This window comes from Lactuca serriola, chromosome 5, assembly GCF_051521515.1.
Source record: "Lactuca serriola cultivar US96UC23 chromosome 5, Lser_US96UC23_V15, whole genome shotgun sequence".
Taxonomy (NCBI): domain Eukaryota; kingdom Viridiplantae; phylum Streptophyta; class Magnoliopsida; order Asterales; family Asteraceae; genus Lactuca; species Lactuca serriola.
This window is the reverse complement of record NC_136412.1, coordinates 46,380,161-46,402,200: the sequence shown is the minus strand read 5'-3', so window position 1 is coordinate 46,402,200 and position 22,040 is coordinate 46,380,161. Positions and strand designations below refer to the sequence as shown.

Below are 22,040 nucleotides of genomic sequence, written 5' to 3'. Positions count from 1 at the left end.
CCCTACTAAAAGTGTTGATAAATGTGAACCTTAGTAATGTGTCTAATGACAAGGTAAACCATCAAATTCAAGATAACGAGCCGTGTCGTGCTAACAATCGAATTGGATACTTATGAGGTGGTTGGGTGTTCATTATAAAAAGGATTACGATTATTGAATAAATCAGTACCAAATAATCAACCATAATAAAACAGGTTCTAAAAATATACTGTTTGGATGCGTTATTGTTATTTGAAGTTGTAATAATCAAATAAACATTTGTTTAAGTGTCTGAATTTTTTTGATAAATTATACAATTAACAAATAATGTTAATCTTACTGAAAGGTACCAACCTTTTTTTTGTCCACTAAAGTTCTTAGATCTTTAAATTGACTATCTTTTTGAACAAATACATACTTTATTAAAACAAATCGGTATGATCACAATAAATATCAATTTTGTATTTAATTTCAAATTCAATGTAACAAAACTGGTGATTTGCACAAGTTTTAACCACCATCTTCTTCATCTCTCCAACTTCTAACTGATCTCCATGTTTACTGTTTCATCACCAAAATGTCAAAACTACCCTTTTCTTTTATAACGATTTGATTGCTGAAGCCTCTAATTCCACTCTCGTTAGTAATTTTGATGTGGGGTTGAATTCAAGATTTATCGGAGGTTGTGTTGAGGTAAGTGAAAAATAGGTTGCTGATGCATCAATGGTTTTGCTAATGAAATCTGATCTTGAAAGATAGTCCTTTATGGGACAGATGAAATCAAGATGATCCCTCGCCTACCATGAAAATAAAAAAATAAATGCTTAAAAAAGATTCACATTGTTGAATTTTAAATCAAAAAATAAGAATCAAGAAGCATACCAGTCGATATTCAGGGGCCCGTTTTGGAAGCTTAAGATACGACATGTTATGTGTCTTGTAATCCCACAAAAAAGACGTATGATGGATCCACCGATTTTTAGTAATTGATTGTGCATTTCCTCCGAATTTTCGGACACCAAATACATAATCTATAACAAAAAAACACAATTAATTATGGTTTTAAGTAGGATATTTTTATTGGATTCTCATATCATATATACATATACCATTCTCACGAAGCTTGAAATCAGCAACTCCATGGAAGACTTTAGAGTACAACAAGCTGCTCCATGACATGATAGGTCTAGGATATGGTTGTACATGAGGAACATCATCTTTGTTGCATATAAATGAAACAAATATTGTTCCATCATCAACTATAACTGTCCCACCACCAGTAAACCTTCGAATCACAGGGATTTTATCTTGTATCACAGGGGTAATTTCAACAAGTTCACTAGGTTTCCTAATATAACATATAAATTTAGAATGTAAGAGAAAAAGATTAGATGAAATGTGTTGTTAGGAGTTGCAAAGAAAGTTACCCAGAAATCCCCATGACTATATTGGGTTTATCTGTCCCATCATTAATGATGCACCAATTGTCTGATGAGGTTCGAAGAAGACACTCCTCCATGTGTAACTGGTGCAGGATGGGTACTCCCTTCATTTTGATAATATTCATCAATGGAAGTCCAACATTCCCAATTTTTCGTGTACCCATTCAAAGCGCAATCTTTCTTCAATTCCTGGCAAAAACAAATTGCAATGTTGATTGTATCATAGAAACGCAGGAAGCAAATAGGGGTGATAAGTGGTTAATGAACCTAATTAATTGAATGGTAACTAATATGTACCTTCAAATTTCAATAGTTCAATGAAGTAGGCGATTACACAAAGAAGCACCGAAGCCAATCGCGATGAATTGAGATGAAGGAGATAAGAGATTGTCAGATTGCGATAACAGCGAGACTGAGACAGTGATAAAGGAGCGATTGAGTTGAGACCGTTTCTGGATTGGAGATCTGAAGAATCGTTTCTCAGTCTCAACTTCCCTAATCTTCCTTCTACTCTGTGGCCCTGAATCTGATTGATGTGTTGCAATTCCTAAATCGTGACCTAATACAGGGTGGGTTTCAAATCAAAAAAATTTACAATGACAACCTGACCAAAGCCTCTCAAATCTCAATAGTTGATTTGATGCAACACAGACAACTCGAAAGTAGAAGAAACCTACAAATCAACACGACTCAGCTCTTCGACGATCCTTGTGTGCAGGGCTGACCAAATCGATACTGCCCACAGGTATTTCCTCAGCTCGAAAGTAAAAACCCCGTTGTTAATTCCATAAAAACCCTCAAGTTTTGTAATTTTTTTTTTTATGGATTTTACAATGAATTGTTTTTTGGATCCATTAATACCTCACATTTATATGAATTTTGTTGTTATAGGGTGCTAAAAAAAGTATATTATTTTATCATTCGTTTAACACAATAATGGAAAAACTCAAAAACATGTTTCTTTGGAATGAGCCATGAATATCAGTTTGTGCTACTTTTCTGTTGTGTTCTTGATAAGAGAATGTGGAAGACCTGATCTAACAGAAAAGAAATAGACTTACAATAGTCAAAAACTTAGAATACATAGTACAACTTATCTTGCTAATTTTTGGTTTTATCATGCATCTTATTCTTTATAGAGAAATCAACTTGTGACTCACGCTCTACTTGGGTGATATTGAGGCTTTATAGCTAATACTACATTTCTTTCAAATCAAGATATGCATATAGAAGTCAAAGTCAAAATGGTGAACCTTTAATCCAAGTTTTATGAAATAAAAAGTTTTTGTTCTAGTTCTATTTATCTTGGATTAAAGTTTTTAAAATCTTATCATATCATCCTTTATTTCATATGGTTGTGATTATGACGGTCATCATTTTTTACTCTGCTTTGATCATTCTTGAAAAGTTCAAGATCCTTCTATCTGTCATGCCTTAGGCATGTTGTATATTATATTACTAAGTTATAACCCGTATACTACACGGGTGAAAAATATTTATTAAAAAAACATTTTTTTAAAGTACAGTGCTATCAATTGGTGTTTTTTTCAAAGTACAATGTTATACTAAATTAAAATAAGTTCTTAATAGAATTTTCTAGTAAAATTTTTTTTGACTTGTTTCAAGTTTCTGAAACACACCACCTTTAGATGGAAAATATTTAGAGGAATTAACTTGAGATCCTACAGCCTATTGTACAGAAATTCCATAATCATGATTCTCCATACAATATTCATGAAGAGTGACTTTAACAACTTTCATGCATAGTAAAGATATTATAAATTCACATTTACTTTCATAATTATAGGTCATCTCCTAGTATCCACTGTTACGTTTCATAGCCAGGAGATACGAGTCAGTCAAAAAAAAAATATATCAACATATTACATATATATAGAAAAGGTTAATAATAACAACATTTTCCTATAACCTTTTTCTCCTTTTATAATATTTTTTTCAAGATTGTCTTTAGTATGATTTTATTTGCCTCCATATTGCATGATATTCTTTGGATCCTAGGCTATTTTAAGGGGCAATGATATGCTAACTTCATGCATATCAAGATGGGCTTCACATATTGGAGCAGTTTTCAGAATATTAATCGGCCAACTAATTTGCATATGTGACATTTTCCATTATTTTTTTTTCATGTAACCATTATCCAATCCCACAAATCTTCATCCCTAAAAGGATCTATAAAGCAATGGAAAAGTTACAACTAATGACCATCATAAAGTTGTATATATTGAGGAGCAAAATTTGGAAAAATCATGTGAACCTTCATCTGAAGCAACTCCACTTCTTGAGTGTCATCTGGGATCCATTGTCTACACCTGGACAAAGCTACTACACTTGATTTAAGTCTTGAAAGAACCATATGAATGTCTATCTAAAAGCTAACAAAAAGATCTTTCACAAACCATCAGTTGGAGTATTTGCATCATCAACCCTTACACCAAAAGCACCATCTATTGTTTTGTTGGAATGACCAGACAAATAAAGTTCAATAAGCGTTTCTTCTAGTCTATAAACAGGAAAAGAGACATTAATCAAAATTTGAAGTAAAAAAAAGAAACCAAGAGAATTCAATTTTAAATAAAAGATTAAACTATTGATCAAAAGACGTACCATTCAGAAGGCATTGGTAGATTTTCAGGCAGACCATCGTTAAACAGATTGTATCAGCTGCAAAAAATACCATATAATTATTTACAACTAATTAACCACTCCACATTATTTTGACTAATAATGAAATTAAAACTAAGATGAACAAAAAAAAGGCAATATCTAGAGAGGTAAATTCATATGTTGATTCATTGGGGGTTACTTCCTTTACTACATTACCTTCAAATTCCTCCTTGTTGCTCAAACAATCAACTTTCACAGTTTCCACACCTACATATAATAACTATAATTGTTATGTATGCCAACAACCAAAAGGCAAAGCTATAGGATTGGCACTCAAATGAAAATATATAAAAGAATGAGCCACTATCTAAACCGAAAATTAATTGCAAGACTAAGCTACTATGGTATTATAAGTTAAAAAGAAACACCAAAGGAGGCAAAGATAGCATTTTGCGATAACCATGTACATCAAAATTTTCATTTGGGCAAATCATCGAACACTTGGCATGCGTTATGAAATAATTGGAACTTAGAAATGAAAAGAGATGCTTTTACCTTGTTAGCAGCAAAAGCAGATACATGTATGTGTGAGTGATGGGTGTTCTGCGCATAGATTGATAGAGAGAAAGAGGGAGATGGGTTTTCAGGTGGGAGTAAAAAAAGAGAGTAAATGTAAATTGATGGGAGTAGCAGGGAATCGGGGGCGTATTGGAAGACGAAAGCAAAGATAATGTGGAGATAGTTGTGAATTCCAATCGATGCTCACCTACACTACTTGCCCTAAAGGAAATATGTTTGATTGATACCTGTATAGCTGATTTAGATGTGATTCCTTTGAATTTTACTGTAGTCAGCAACATCGATCTTCCTAAGAGCAGCTTGAGTACCTAAAAGAAAAAATCAATAGTAATTTCTTAACTAAGTAACAATCGATATGAAAAAACCATTATATTAATTCAACCGAATGCATAGGGTATCAGATTCAAATTTGGAAAAGATTAGGCTCCTGATTTCTTGCTACTTAGTTTCTGATTTTTGAAGATTGATTGCAGATTTTAGGGATTGAGTTCAGCTAAATTAGGTTGATTTTTGAATATTATAACCGAAATGCTGATATTTAGGAATTGAATGTGGCGGACGATCTAAATCATTGGGCGGGAAAAAGAGAGAGTAGAATGATGGTGGAAGGACATGTGGCATAAGAGAGTGCTTAAAAGATGACACGTGGTTGGTTTAGGAGTGTTTTATTAGGCATGGAGATTATCAAAAGAATATTATTAAGGTAATAATATTAAATATTTTGCATAAAGTAATTATAATTTTATAAGCATGTAAACACTTTTGATGACATGTTTACGTCATTTAATACTTGGGTAAGTTTTTAAAGTTTACCAATTGGAAAGAGCAAGTTATATTATAATTTGATTTTTAGTATTTCATATCAATTTTGATTGATAATACTTGCTATAATCTGTAACATGCCTTAGTTTGGTGGCTTAAGGAGGAGGTGAAGTCGCAAGCTCTAAAAAAACGACAAACAAATCGATGAAAATCAAAAGAAGCAATGACATCAAACAAACAACACAACAAAACCCTCATACTTAAATCAGAAGCCCCAAGAAGAAACATAAGAAATCGATGAAACGTACCTACGTGGGAGCGGTATAATCGACCTCCTTTGAAGGTTAAAAGTTAAAACCCTCCTCTGTCTGTGTTGGAAGTTACAGGAAGAAGATGGAAGAAGTCAACACAAGATGAAAAAAGTTAATAAATGTATCAAAGTTACAATGGGATGAAACTTAGATGTGAATAGTACACTCAGTATTAGAATATACACTTTTAGCTACAGTAGAAGTAGAATTTTGAGGCAATCTAAGGGGGTGTTTGGCTTAGCTTTTTAGAGGCCAAAAGTCCTTTTCCAAAAAGTTACAAAAAGTCAGGTTTTCCTGACTTTTCCAAAAAGTTGATTTTTCTTCTATCCAAAATCCAAAAGTTGCTTTTAGAAGTCTTTTTTCAAACATCTTTTGGCTTTGATCTTTTACTAAAAGGTCTTTTGGCATATGAAAAGCTAAGCCAAACACCCCCTAAGTTACTTTATATATATATATATATATATATATATATATATATATATATATATATATATATATATATATATATACAGAGAGAGAGAGAGAGAGAGAGAGAGAGGTTCAAATGTGGATACACATATATTGTGTGGATGTAGGGATTACTCTAGACCAAGTATTTTCATTAATTAAATAAGATTTTAATCCCAATTATTCCCAATCAAATCTCTTATTTTTAGCCTAATTATAGATATATTTTTAATTTGTATTCATTATCCTTTAAGCCATATATAATCCCTCTATAGTCGACTTCATGTGGATCATCTAAACTCATCATCGGCCGGTTTTTTTTCTCTGCAATTGCAATGGAGCAGCCGAACAATAATCAAGATCAGGTACAAATGATTTACAGTTTGTGTTTATCTAATTAACAAGTTCGATACAATATGTGTTATTATCATATTTTTTTTCAACAACAACCAAGCAACGATCTCAATTTACAAATTGATCCTCCTCCGATGAATGCAAGTATGATTCGAAAAAGAAGATGTTCAATCTGTAATAAGTTGACGAATCATGACATGCGGAATTGCCCATTTGCCAGGAAATCAAATTAGAAGTCTAGTTTTTTGGAGTTTATTTTTCAATAAAAACGAGATTTTGGTTATATGTATGGGTTGATTATATCAAAGAAACTTTAGGTGTTTTCATTATGTAATTCAAATAAATTCATACATCATTTGATGTATGGTTAGATTATATTATATTAATTGGTGTCTGTTAAATCTATATAATGAGCAATATCGTTTTTGTTTGGATGTTACACATGTGTTTTTGAATTATTCAACAATGTAATATTAAATGTGTAAATAATATTGTGAATGTGATAATGCAATGTTAATCTGTATGAATTTATACTCTGATGTTACATTTTGTATATTGCTGTTTTAGAATTGTTGTAATTTAAATCCTTTATAGAATTCCTATAGGTAATTTAAGGATAACATAACCCATAAGTTCAATACTAACCTGAAAGAAAAGTGAGACAAGATTATACTATTTTCATTAGTATAAGTCTTTTTATAATTTTTTTATGTAGTTTGTTTATAACAGTCAGGTATTTACTTGGTAAAATGAAAATAATATATACATTCTGTCAGAATTCTGATCGAATCTTATAAAATCCATTCGAATATTACACAATCTATTCGAATCCCATTGAATATTGGTATCATAATTGGTTTTCGTAAGTAAATTATTCTTGATTTCAGATCATAATTCAATTTTCGATATTATCTTCAGTTTTTATAGCCTTATGGCAAGGAACCTACTTACCAAATCTAATACTAATTACGAAGATGTTCTCAGAAAACAATATATTATCAATTAATAAATCATATCTTTAAAAAAAATAAATTAAAATCATAAATCATTAACACCTTAATAGCCCCTGATATCACGTGTTATCAGTTACACCGAATTGGATTGTTTGTTAGTTGAAATTCATATTGATCAAGTCGATTATATTCATTTTTTTTTCTTTCTGCAGATCGGGTTATGTTATCATATTCATTCTAATGGATGCGCAACTACTTTCACTTGATGAATAAGTAATTCCTATAAATTATGAAGAACAACAAGAAGAGTTTGATTTTTCTGAGTATGATACACTCGACAATGTAAACCTGCAGATTGTTGATACTAGTAACATCAATGACTGTGAGTTTATTTTTATGTATGAAGTATCTCATTTTTCATAATGTTTTCTGTAATAAACATTTATATTTCACTTATGAATTTGTTTCTTTGTAAGGCGGTTATTCATATGCCAACCTTGGTTCTGACACACTCTATAACTATGGATTGTCAATTGGTGAAAGCAGTAAATCTAATGAAGGTGATTCTTTTAATTATTTAATGTCCCCAATGCCAACACAATTTAACTCTATATATTGTAACTTCATTCCTTTTGTTAGCGGAATTTGAAGATGCAGAAATCGACAATTACTCATCTGATGACGATGATATAGCGCAAAATATTGATCTACTACGTGGTAACATATTTTTTAACCCAATAATTTTATTGTATTCATATTTATGATTAATTACTTTCAGAACAATCAGCTGCTGATCATGATTACGTTTCCCCTGGTGGGTCAATGTATTGGACTCTAGAAGTATCTGATCATATTAAGCCAAAGATTAAATCAATATATGATTCATATGTTGATGCTGTTAGAATGTATAGAAACTATGCATTAGAAGTAGGGATGGCAATGGGTACGGGTATACCGGGTTTCGTGTTCCCCATCCCCATACCTGCATCCCCATACCCATCCCCATCGGAGATTAGAAATCTATCCCCATCCCCATCCTCAATGGGTATCGGGGATCCCCAATGGGTAATCGAGGATTTTTCCCCGTTACAAAGTTTTGAACTTTTATGAAAAATAACTCATAATTATATATTAACCAACAAAACAAAAACTAACAGAACTAATATAAAACACTATAATCACTGAATGTCTTCAAACACGAACAATAACATTCAAGGTTACAAATTAAATCAGTCTTTGCAAAAAAAAAAAAGACATAAGAATTCTTCCCAAAACTATACGTTTGATTGTTAGAAAACCTTATTTTGTCTACTAAACATTTGCTTATGCATTATTAAAAATAAAAACATAATTAATACTATATATATATATATATATATATATATATATATATATATATATATATATATATATATATATATATATATATATCGGGTGCCTATCGGGGCCGGTTTCGGGTACGGGTATGGGTACCCGACGGGTAGAACCATCCCATCCCCATCCCCGCTTTTTATATTCGGGTAATACCCATCCCCGTCCCCATCCCCGGTCAACTCAGGGATTTACCCGGTCAACTCGGGTTAGGGTTTTGGGTACCCGTTGGGTACGAGTTTTTTTGCCATCTCTAATTAGAAGCTGGATTTGATGTTAGACTTGGGACTCTTAGAACATCAACGTTCCGTGTTATCACGGAAAGACATTTATTGTGTAACCATGATAGCAAGCCTAACACTGGTAAAGTGGATGCTTTGGACATTCAACACAACAAGCCTAAAAGAAGAAAAGATTCATTCAGGGTGGATTGCAAGGCAAAGATTGTTTTAAAGATAATACCGGGCACTGTAAAGTATGTTGTTCATGATTTTACTGAGAAGCATTCTCACGCTTTGTTTAGTAAGGAAACTATTCACCTATCACGTGCCAAGAGAAAACTTGATTACGCACAGGAAAGTTTTATTCACAACATGTCCAAACAAAACATTGGTGCGACAAAAGCACATAGATTCTATACTGGCATAACTGGTTGTCATTCTGATCGAGGCTTGCTCTCTGACTTCAAAAATAGTACAAGAAATCTTAATTGTTTCATAGGTGGGCGAGATTCCAAATTTCTAGTTGACAAAATGAACGAAAGGAAAAAATATGTCCCGAACTTTACTTTTGAGTACAGAGTTGTCGACAAGAAGCTAAATTCACTTTTTTGGGCGGACGAGACAACTAAGTTTAACTATAATGCTTTTGGAGATGTTGTATCACTTGATGCCACGTTCAATACAAATAGGTATGTTTTTCTTATTTTTACTTAATTTATCTTCAATACAACATGTAGTTAATTTTCCTTTATTTAAAACTTATTTTCTATCACAGGTATAATATGGTTTTCATTCCATTCACTGGTATAGACAACCATAAAAATGTGTAACATTTGGGGATGGTTTGTTGAGCAAAGAAGATTATGACTCTTACTCTTGGTTGGTTAAGGCCTTCTTGAAGACATTTACAAAACCACCTACATTGATGTTATCAGATCAGGATCCAACATTGTCCAAAGCTATTAAAGAATTTATTCCGACAACACAACACAAACTTTGCATGTGGCATATAACTAAAAATTTACCAAAGAAGGTACAATTTAATTAAACTTAATCGTATAATACATATTTAACCACACTAGTTACATCAGAATCATATCTGTTCTTGAAGATTTGAGATTCCTTTATCACAATTAAATTAGAATACAACCTATAATCTGCATATCATTACATTTAAATACATTCTTATTCATACTAACACATTTCTATATTTTAAACAGATATCAATTGAAATTTCTACCAATCTAGAGTTCCGTAATCGTTTCCATGGCTTAATAGGGAATTCTAAAATTGAACCACAAGCATTTGAGGCTGGTTGGGAATGTTTGTTGCGGGATTTCAATATTACAAAAAACAAGTGGTTGAATGCTATGTACGGGTTGCGTAGATTATGGATCCCATCATTTTTCAAGGACATACCAATGTCTGGTCTTATGCGGACTATGTCATTTTCTGAAAGCCAAAACTGGTCATTTCAAAACAACACCCTTTATGGATTGTATTTTGTCATTTTTATGATGTCTTTTGAGACTAATTTGGAACGACAAAGACATAATCAAATTTTCAATGATTTCAAGACTTCCAACACTTTTCCTAAAATGATCAAACATCTTCCTTATGAAGTTCATGCATCCAAAGTATACACCCGTACCATTTTTTACCAAGTTCAGGAAGAGATTTTAAAATATGAGGATACATATATCCAAAAGTGTGTGTCATGTGAAGATGGTGTTGACACATTTACTATATTGGAGAAAAAAACCATTGTCACTAGACAAACTCAAAAGGAAATAGGTGATGAAACAGTGCAGGAATATCATTACGATAGAATTCTCAAAGAAACTGAATTCAAGGTACATATACTTTTTTATTTCTTAATATTTTATTTAGTTGAATCTAAATTTATTTACATCATCTCAATTTTTAATATTCCAATTTTTCCAGGTTACACATTCAACATTAGAAGATACCTTCGTGTGCAGTTGCATGAATTTTGAACATGTTGGCCTTTTGTGTAGACACATTTTTTGTGTTTTTAAATATTACAGTCGTGTTGAAATTCCATCACGGTACATATTGAAACGTTGGAGAAGGGATGTCATTCCTACAGAATTGCTTAAAAGACGCTTATTGGACTCCGGATATGACTTACATACCGACAAATATGCCATTGAAATTTTTGTTGGATTAGTTTTTAAGTCCATAACTATATTTGGTATGTACTTGACCCGGTTGTGCATGGTCCTTTTGGGTTGCATTCACCAAAGCAACTTGACAAGGTAATTTGAGGAGAGAGAGAGAGAGGGGATATTATGGTTTATTGATATATTATAAGAATATTATATAAAAGGAGAAATCATATTTATTTAATTAGTATTAGTCATAAATTAATTAGGAATTAATTTGGTGACTAAAGAGATTAATTAAATAAAGGGGCATAAACTGTCAAATGTATGATAGTTGAGTTCTAGGTTGGGAAACCTAATGGACTAAGGGGGAACGAAATTATGATGAGGGATCATCATATTTTCCTCCAAGGGCCTTATTCCAGAAGGTTCCTTGGGCTGCTTGGTGGCTAAGTTGTCCATTAGGGTTTAGACTGAAACCCTAGCAGCCTGCACTATAAATTAGACCCCAAGGCTTCAATTTTTGACTACTTGCTTTCAAGAGAAACCCTAGGGCCGAAAATTAGCATCCTCCCTCCTCTCTTAAAGTTGCCTTCTTGCTTGTGGTGATTGTGATCCACTAGAGGAGTTACAATTATGACTCTAAGCTCAAGAGAAGAAGATTCAAGCCACTATTTGAAGAGGTAAACATCTAGATCTGATGTAATTAGCTAATTTCGAAATTATGTATGCTAGATTAAGGTTTGCAAGTCTTGGATTCATTGCATGTACAATAGAGAAACCTAGATCCAAGCATTAGGGTTTGTATGAGCACATAGGATTGTTCTTATGCATAAAACCCATCAGTGGTATCAGAGCCTTGATTGGTTTCTGTTGTATGTGATGCTATGATTGATTATCTGCTGAAAAACATTTTCTGGCCCTCTGTTCGAACTGAATCGACGAGTCACTTCATGGACTCGACGATTTCACCCAACTTAGGCGAGTCTAGTGAGTGACTCGGCGAGTCGGAGCGTCAGACAGAGGGATTTTCGGATTTTCTTGTTGTTTTGCTGAATGATAATTGCCTTATATGTTTTTAAATGATAAGATTCTATTTTTATTGTTATTGAAAGATTATCCTTGCCAAAACACAAGATAATTACCAATTGATTAGATAATAAATTCCTCAAGTTTTGAAAAGTTCAAAACTTTACCTCAAGTTTTGAAATATAAATTCCATGATTAAAAGTTTAATTATCGAAAAGTTTAAATTTCAACCCTTAGATTTTACAAGTTTAAAAATCAACCTTATACTTTATTTATTATAAGATTAATATATATATATATATATATATATATATATGTATGTATGTATGTATGTATGTATGTATGTATGTATAAGAATAAGCTAGTCTTATCGCTAGTAGGCCTCATTCACGAAGCCAGTCTATAAGGTGGGTATAAGGTTGCTTCCTATAAAATGGTGCTTAATGGGTGTACACCCACACTCACCGCTTGCTTGACTGGTGGAGGGTCGTTAGCCGAATGGATAGGATAGGGCACTTAATACCTCATTATAAGTATAATGAATATTGCAAAGTAACTAACATGTTTTTACAGATTCCCAATCTTAGTTACTTTAGGGTAAAATGTGAAAACGGTGCTATTCCATGGAATTATACTTTGTACCCTTGTCAAACGTTAGTGGAGTGTGCGTGGTTAACCGAAACACTAATTTGGGATTGACATTGGTGGCAAAGGGTGGCTCGATGTTTGTCATAGATCAATGAAGTGTGTATGGCTAACCGGCACATTGATTAGGTGATAGAGACATTGAGTGCACCATGTTGATTCGCATGGTTATTCACAACTTGTTTGCGATCCTCGACATCCCAGTCGAAAATTTGAAGTGCATATTGAGATTTAAACATGCCATTGAAAAGTTCAATGAATCTCAAAGATCTAGGAGTTTTCAAATACATTTAAAACTTAATCTTTTTCATTTATCATGGTGAAAATTAGTGAGTCGTCATTCACTTACCTTCAAATTATTTACTTTTAGAGTACGGCATCCCTTTATAAGTTGTAAATAATGTTGTTGGATCCTAGCCCTAATTTCTCATTTGGGTGTTTAATTGCGGATTCAATTGTAATCAAACTTTATTCCTTTCTATTTTCAGATGTCTAACGCAAACGCAAACAACACTGCTCCTAGTTTATTCTCGCTAATGAGCCTATGTCAAAAAGTGACATTTGATGGATCGAATTTCAACGAATGGATGAGATACATTTGCATGTTTGCTCATTACGAGGACAAAGAATATGTCCTCGACGAGAAGCTTGAAAAGATCAATCCAGAAGTTGCTACTCCCGAAGAGTTGGCCGTCTTTGAGGCCCACGAGCGTGATGCAACGAAAGTTCATTGCATTATGCTGGCCACCATGAATCTTGAACTCCAAAGTCCTATGAGGGCATGTATCCATATGAAATGCATCAATATTTGCTGGAGAGGTACCACCAAAACGCAAAGCAAGAGCGTTATGAGATCATCACCAACATGATCACCGCTAAGATGGGGAGTGGAGAGTCCCCAACCTCGCATTTGCAGAAGATGCAGAGGTATGTTGATCGTCTTCACAAGTTAAATGTTAACTTTGGGGAAGATTTGGATATCGACATCATTCTCCACTCCTTTCCCTCATGCTACAACCAATTAAGGATGACCTACCATATGAATAAAGAAGAGGTCACCTTGAGCAAACTCCAAGGGCTCCTAAGGACTGTTGAGAGCAACCTCAAGGACAAATTTGTTGCATCATCCTCTACTGTGGCTGCTCCCGTGTTGGCAATAGGTCAAGGAAATGGTAAGAAGAGGAAGGCTCCATGTAAGAGCCACCAAAAGGGTAAGACCCATGATGTCTCCTCTTCTAGTGGAACCAAAGTTGGTTCAGTCAAACCCTCTTCTGACCCCAAAGAAGTAGAGTGCTATTACTGCCACGAGAAGGGCCACTGGAAACGAAGCTGCCCTAAGTATCTACAAGACATAAAGGATGGGAAGATAAAGCCCACAATTGCAAGTATGTATTCTATTAAATTTAACAACTCATCACTTGATACTTCATGGGTTCTTGACACAGGATGTGGTTACCACATTTGTTCTGATTTGCAGGGCCTAAGAATAAGTAGGGAGGTGGAACATGGGAAACAGAAGATCGTCGCATGTGACCAGAGTCATATTTTATTCTTTAGTGTTAAGTAATGGGTTAGGGTTGGATTTAAATAATTGTTGTTATTCGCCAGATATGGCAAGAAACATCATTTCATTTCATGGATTGTTTAGACAAGGTTTATGATACTCATTTGATAATAGTAATGGTTCTATTAATGTTTATTTGAATGGTGTCTTTTATTTCAATGCATTACCTTGTAATGGGAGTTATGAATATGTGTTAGTTGTTGATAATTTAGGAAATGATGTGTTGAATATTGATTCGTCTAATAGTCTAGAGAAAGCATGCTTGTGGTATGTCGCCTTGGCCGTGTCAACAAGAAACGCATAGCCCAACTCCAAAAGGATGGAGTGTTGGAGTCATTCGACCTTAGGGACGATGACATGTGTGAATCTTGTTTACTTGGGATGATGACCAAATCACCCTTTACTGGAACTTGTGAAAGGGGTGAGGGTCTATTGGATCTCATACACACCAATGTGTGTGGGCCCTTTAGATCCACCACAAGGGATGTTTGCCGCTTCTACGTGGCTTTTACAGATGATTATAGCAGATATGGATATATCTACCTAATCAAGCATAAGTCAGAAACCTTTGAAAAGTTTAAAGAGTTTAAGAATGAAGTGGAGAATCAACTAGGCAGGAAAATCAAGATGCTTCGGTCAGACCGAGGAGGAGAGTACCTAAGTCTTGATTTTCACGACTATCTAAAGGAATGTGGAATTGTTTCGCAATTGACGCCTCCGAGAATGCCACAGTTGAATGGTGTGGCCGAGAGATGTAATCGGACCTTGTTGGACATGGTTCGTTCGATGATGAGTCGGGCTTCATTGCCGATAGCTTTCTGGGGGTATGCCTTAGAGACTGCCTCCCATATCCTTAACTTAGTTCCCACCAAGAAGGTTACCAAGACACCTCACGAGATGTGCACAGGGAAAGCTCCCTCGTTGGCACATATCAAGGTTTGGGGTAGCGAGACTCACGACAAGCTCGAACCTCATAGTGAGAAGTGTTATTTCATCGGCTATCTACAGAAGTCTTTTGGATATCTCTTCTATAGACCGAGTGACAATGTTGTCTTCGTTGCTAGAAGAGGAGTTTTCCGAGAAAGGGAACTGATAAGTCAAGAGGATAGTAGGAGGCAAATTGATCTTGAAGAGATTCAAGAGCAAAGCGATGAAGGAACCTCTAATACTGGCACTCAACCCGAGGATGAAACTCCTGTTGAGCCCATTGACGAGTCCTTACCTCTTAGACGTTCCAGTAGGGTTAGTGTTCAACCCCAGTTTTATGGTTTTCATATGCCGAAGGGGATATGTTTATTAGTGATGAAACACTGATAAATTTGGACGAACCTAGCAGCTACAAGGAAGCCATGGTAGGCCCGGAGTCTGCTAAATGGAAAGAGGCAATGGACAGCGAGATTCAGTCCATGTACGACAACCAAGTTTTGAATTTGGTTGAAAATGTACCGGGTTGTAAGACAGTCGGGTGCAAGTGGATCTTCAAGAAGAAGACGGACATGGATGGGAAAGTACACACTTATAAAGCACGATTGGTTGCGAAAGGATTTACTCAAACTCTTGGAGTTGACTATGATGAGACCTTCTCACCAGTTGCGAAAATAAAGTCTATTAGGGTAATGCTTGCAATAGCTACGTTTCATGATTATGAAATATGGCAAATGGACGTGAAAACCGCTTTTCTTAATGGAAAGTTGGCTAAGGATGTGTACATGAACCAACCAGAGGGTTTTGTCGATGCGATGCATCATAATAGAGTGTGCAAGCTTGAGAAATCCATTTATGGATTGAAACAAGCGTCTCGCAGGTGGAATCTTTGTTTTGACGAGAAGGTCAAAGAGTTTTGTTTTCTGCGAAGCGAAGATGAATCATGTGTATATGTTAAAGCCAGTGGGAGTACAGTAAGCTTCCTCGTATTGTATGTCGATGACATACTACTCATAGGAAACGACGTCCCAACCTTGCAGGAGGTCAAGTCCTGGCTTGGGAAATGTTTCACTATGAAGGACCTCGGAGAGGCTGCTTATATTCTGGGAATAAGGATAATGAGAAACAGGGAAAAGAGACTCATAGGACTCAGTCAGGATACATACTTGGATAAGGTACTAAAGCATTTTAGTATGGAAAATTCAAAGAAAGGAGAGTTGCCAATCCAAAGCAATACTAAGCTGAGTAAGACTCAGAGCCCAAGTACAGAGGCAGAGATGGCTGATATGAGCCGAGTACCTTACACTTCCGCAGTCGGTTCTATCATGTACACTATGACTTGTACTCGCCCTGATGTGGCCTTCACTTTGAGCATGGTCAGCAGATATCAAGGGAACCCTGGTAGAGCTCATTGGATTGCAGTTAAGAATATTCTTAAGTACCTACGAAGGACCAAGGAATGGTTTCTAGTCCTCGGTGGGAGTGATGACTTAAGGGTATGAGGGTACAGTGACGCTAGTTTTCAGACGGATCGGGATAATTACTGATCGCAGTCAGGCTGGGACTTTACCCTAAATGAAGGAGCAATGACTTGGAAAAGTTCCAAGCAAGAGACCGTAGCTGATTCAATGTGCGAATCAGAGTACATTGCGGCAAGTGAAGCGTCAAAGGAGGCTATATGGTTGAAGAACTTCCTTGGAGACCTTGGAGTTATGCCATCCATAAAGGAGCCAATTGAAATTTTATGTGATAATGAAGGAGCGATCGTCTTAACCAAGGAACCAAGAGATCATGGCAGATCTCGACATATCGACAGAAAATACCACTTTATTAGACATCAGGTAGAAGAGGGACTCCTCGTTGTAAAGTGGGTATCGTCAGAAGAAAACCCAGAAGATCCCCTTATGAAGGGAATGAGTAGGGTCAAACACTTGCAACACGCTAGGAGCATTGAGCTGAAGGACGATATAAGTTTAGATTAGATAGATAAGAAACATGTAATAGATAATTTGTACTTGACATTTGATGAATAAATAAAGTTGTGTTATTTATAAATAAAGCTACTGTCTTGTGTTGGTTATTTATCTATTGTTTCAATTTTGCATGTTTTGACTTCCTAAATAATAAGATTATTCAAACTGTCCACACTCGTTCATATTTTGGAAGTAGATATGAATGAAGACTGTCATGAATTTGTTTGTAGATTGTCTAAAAGGTTTTGGGAATTACAAAGGTTTGCTACAAAGTTCATGAGTGCTTATGAATATGATTTGAGCATTGGAATAAACCCATGCTTGCTGGTATCACTAATTTTATAACGAGTGATCGCAAGATGATAATATCATATGATCTTTGAACCTAGAGATATGGTTATTGTTTGTTGGTTGATTATACATTGATAATGTGAAAACGCATCAGTAACTTGATGTTATAAAACACATTGTTGTGTGTGACTTAGATAGTGAATGATAAAAGCATATAAGTCGAAGTTTTTATGTTCCTTTTATCCTAAGAGGATAAGAACGATATCTGGCCACTTGATGATTTGGTTTGACTTGTGTGTCAGGCTCGGTCAGGATGAAGTTAATGTGTTCAACTAAATTCTATGTGAAACAAATCGGAGATCGAGAAAAAAATGCTAGATAATAAGTATTGTCAGCATGATATCTAGAATAGAGGATATTACGATCCCTTATCTGAAGGACTAGTTTTGATCAGAGTTGACAAAAGCGTATAAGAGCTACGATTGCTGATCGGATCCTGAAGTCATATATGAGATATAGTTACTAGAATTTTCCAAGTGGGAGAATATTGGTTTAGTGTCTAAGTCCATAACTATATTTGATATGTACTTGACTCGGTTGTGCATGGTCCTTTTGGGTTGCCTTCACCAAACAACTTGACATGGTAATTTGAGGAGAGAGAGAGAGAGGATATTATGGTTTATTAATATATTATAAGAATAATATATTAAAGGAGAAATCAAATTTATTTAATTAGTATTAGTCATAAATTAATTAGGAATTAATTTGGTGACTAAAAGAGATTAATTAAATAAAGGGGCATAAACTGTCAAATGTATGATAGTTGAGTTCTAGGCTGGGAAACCTAATGGACTAAGGGGGAAGGAAATTATGATGAGGGATCATCATATTTTCGTCCAAGGGCCTTATTCCAGAAGGTTCCTTGGGCTGCTTGGTGGCTAAGTTGTCCATTAGGGTTTAGACTGAAACCCTAGCAGCCTGCACTATAAATTAGACCCCAAGGCTTCAATTTTTGACTACTTGCTTTCAAGAGAAACCCTAGGGCCGAAAATTAGCATCCTCCCTCCTCTCTTAAAGTTGCCTTCTTGCTTGTGGTTTTTGTGATCCACTAGAGGAGTTACAATTGTGACTCTAAGCTCAAGAGAAGAAGATTCAAGCCACTATTTGAAGAGGTAAACATCTAGATCTGATGTAATTAGCTAATTTTGAAATTATGTATGCTAGATTAAGGTTTGCAAGTCTTGGATTCATTGCGTGTACAATAGAGAAACCTAGATCCAAGCATTAGAGTTTGTATGAGCACATAGGATTGTTCTTATGCATAAAACCCATCAATTTTCTCGAGGATCAACATAAGTTGAAGAAAAAATATATAGGCGATTGTCCATCAAATGAACTTCCCAACAGAGACAATTACTATACGAACCTTCTAAAAGTCAGTATTCCTGATGTGGTTGACATTGAAAATCCATCAGATATTCGGAACAAAGGTTCTGGCAGTAGAGGGAAAAGATTGAAATCTAAGAAAGAAATGCTTCAACTTCAAGGATTGAAACCCAAGAGATTGTGTGCATCATGTCAACAGATGGTTAATCATGACAAGCAAAATTGTCCTCTTAAAGATAAAGCTAACTAGTTTGCAATGACTTTATTTTATCCTTAATTTCTTGCATTTATTGCTTATGAACTATTGCTTACATTTTTCGTTTTCCTTTAACATAAAACTAAATTTTTTCATATTTCATTTGTTTTTCATTCCTTTCACATTTGTTTAAGAATTATGTATACTTGCCAATATAATTTATGGTTCCAAAATCAGATGTCTAATGTAATCTACCAAATACTTATGCATATATTAAGTACAAAATCCAATTTAACTCATGTTTGGACCAATCTAATAGAAAACAAAATACACTTGTCTCATATATTAAAACAAATATTAAATGTTTCAAATTTTTAACATTCTTTTAGATTTAACATACTAACCATTTTAATAGGACAAAAGATCATCCCTACTCCAAACTACCATACTTAGAACCCTATTTGAAGCAAAGTCAGGTGCCTATTATCACATTAAAAAATTGACATACCATCATTCTCACGGAATACACAAACTGCATTTCACATTCTACGTATTTCACTATATTCTAACCATATTCAAGTATAATATGGTTCAAATAACCACATCATTAATAATAACAAAATCAAAATAATCGCAAACAACAATTGCCAAACATTATTCATTCAAATATAACATTCACACCATATGTACATTCCCGAAACACTATATACCAAAACAGTATGAAATATCCATTTTATATTTTGTCAAAACACTAGTAAAAGGTTTATTCTACCAGAACTGCTTTTATAAAAAACAAATGATCAGTACATTTCACACCACCAAAATTGTTACATTATAACCCACATATTAATATTAATAAGTACCATCCATATTCATCCATAAAACAAAAGTTTTTATAATTCATACCAAACTGTTCCAAAAAAAAAGACAAAAAAAAATCAACTTCAGAACACTTCATTTAACTTCAAAATAACAAAACATAAAGAGTCAAATGAAATTGGACTACAACTTCAACGTCGATGCCTTGCTCTTGTTTTCTTCCTTTCTTCTGCTGGTTCTTGCAGAAGTAACTATCTTTGTAGCACATCAAGCTTAAGGAATTCAGCACAATCCCTCTCTAGCATTTTTTTATGCACATTTAATTCGGCTTTCATCGTTCTAGCCAAATACCCGCTCCTTAAATTCATAAGTGCAACATTGTCTGCATTCCCCTTTCCTGTAAAACCAGAATCCCATTGCCCTTCACCTTCTCACGCCAACGAATGTTCATCACAGGTGGTTTTGCTCCAGTTAAAGCTTTTACCATTGAATGATTTTGTAATGATAAGTAGTTGCACAATAGTTTCACCTGTCATAATAAAATAAACAATCAATATAAAATAATAACATACATATTTATTCAATGAATATATTAATGTACAATTTACCAAAACCATACGCGTTGTTCCTTAAACACTGTCAACGCTTCCTTTTCGATTCACATGATCAATTATGAAGCACTTTCTTGTCCTCAGATCAAAACACACCAAGTAATACATATCCACATCCACTACTGGGATAAATACATGTTACAAAACACAGATGCGTAATATAAATTCTAATGAATGTGTAATAAAATTAAATTCCAATGAACTAACCAACCCAACATCTTTCAAACTTGGTAACACTCTAAACTTATTAGTGTAAACTCTCAGCAATCCATCAAACATTCTGCATGTTTCGACACCTACACCTAATTTGTTCAACATTTCACTAGTGTGTAACAATAAGGAAAACACAATATTCAATAATAAAATAAATTATTTACATTGAATTTTACAAAAATAAATTCTTCATTCCATACCAGAAATTTTGTGTCCAAGAACAATCTAACTATCGATCCTTTGTCCCTGGACTCCTCCATCCTATTAAGGAATGCTGCCCAACAATCTATTATTCTATAATGGATATATACATCCATCTTAAAATGGTACACGAATCCTTGGTGCAAAACTTCACCAACTCCAATATCCCAGATCGGGTCCCTACATATTTAAATATATTAATTAAAATACTAAAATCAAATACTATATTACAATTATTGAGTTTATAATATTTATTATACTTACCCATTATCTCTTTTATATGCAAAAATTGAACTGCACATATCAATATCCTCCTTTTTCAACCTATCACCAATCCTAATAACCCATTCAATAAAAGGTGAATGAAATAAATTTGTAGATTTCTTGTCCCTTTTTTCCCATTTTACCATTATCATCTTCATTGCCAACATTGTTCATCTCATCCTCTAGATTTCTTCCTTCATTCGAATTAAATCCAAACACAACAATTGGATTCTCTTCTTCTTCTACACGTTTATTACTTGAAAACATAATCTCAATTTTAGTTGCCATATTTATCATTTCATTCATCACACCCGGTAACTTATAAAACTGAGTCATTGTAAGATCATCATGTGTGATTTCATTTTCCATACGTGGTGCCACATAACTACATCCTTCATCTACATCCTTGCTCTTACGTACCAAACCCCTAATAGGTGACAAATCCCCTTGATATTCAACAATTTCTTTTCCATGGTATGGAATATCATTTTCATTATCATTCTCCTTATCATAATTATTCTCATTAAACAACTCATTTTTTTTTTAATTACCCACTCTTTCAAAACTTTACTATCTGGAAATTTTTTTCAAACCATCTTTTAATGCAACTTCCATGTTACTCTTCTCTGCTAGCAATTTACCATAACTATGCTCCAACACAGCATCAAATGCCTGCAATATTAACAAAATTATATCAAAAACTTTAAACAACTAAATTAGGTATTGTAATCAAACCGACACGATTGCAGGG

General features: G+C 34.2%; 2 protein-coding genes across 3 annotated transcripts; one reads left to right on the top strand and one right to left on the bottom strand.

Annotated features, from left to right (window-relative positions):
- Window positions 1-417: 417 nt before the first annotated feature.
- On the bottom strand, window positions 418-2,256 carry LOC145052403 (Biotin/lipoate A/B protein ligase family). 2 transcript variants are annotated; one of them, XM_079000229.1, is made up of 6 exons: window positions 2,099-2,255; window positions 1,719-1,980; window positions 1,407-1,610; window positions 1,089-1,327; window positions 862-1,010; window positions 418-776 (listed from the first exon to the last, which is right to left on the bottom strand). In XM_079000229.1, exons 3-6 carry the CDS (start codon window positions 1,583-1,585, stop codon window positions 579-581), a joined length of 765 nt encoding a protein of 254 aa, XP_078856355.1. In that variant the 5' UTR covers window positions 1,586-1,610; window positions 1,719-1,980; window positions 2,099-2,255; the 3' UTR covers window positions 418-578. The 2 variants fall into 2 exon arrangements, with proteins under 2 accessions (XP_078856355.1, XP_078856354.1); XM_079000228.1 differs by having other exon boundaries at window positions 1,719-2,256.
- A 4,227-nt stretch (window positions 2,257-6,483) lies between these two features.
- On the top strand, window positions 6,484-11,104 carry LOC145049487 (protein FAR1-RELATED SEQUENCE 5-like). Its single transcript, XM_078997885.1, has 12 exons — window positions 6,484-6,513; window positions 7,232-7,235; window positions 7,751-7,837; window positions 7,932-8,015; window positions 8,095-8,172; window positions 8,234-8,404; window positions 9,088-9,736; window positions 9,823-9,832; window positions 9,937-10,080; window positions 10,268-10,900; window positions 10,992-11,048; window positions 11,096-11,104. The coding sequence occupies exons 1-12, from the start codon at window positions 6,484-6,486 to the stop codon at window positions 11,102-11,104; spliced, it is 1,956 nt and encodes a 651-aa protein (XP_078854011.1).
- The last annotated feature ends 10,936 nt before the right edge of the window (window positions 11,105-22,040 follow it).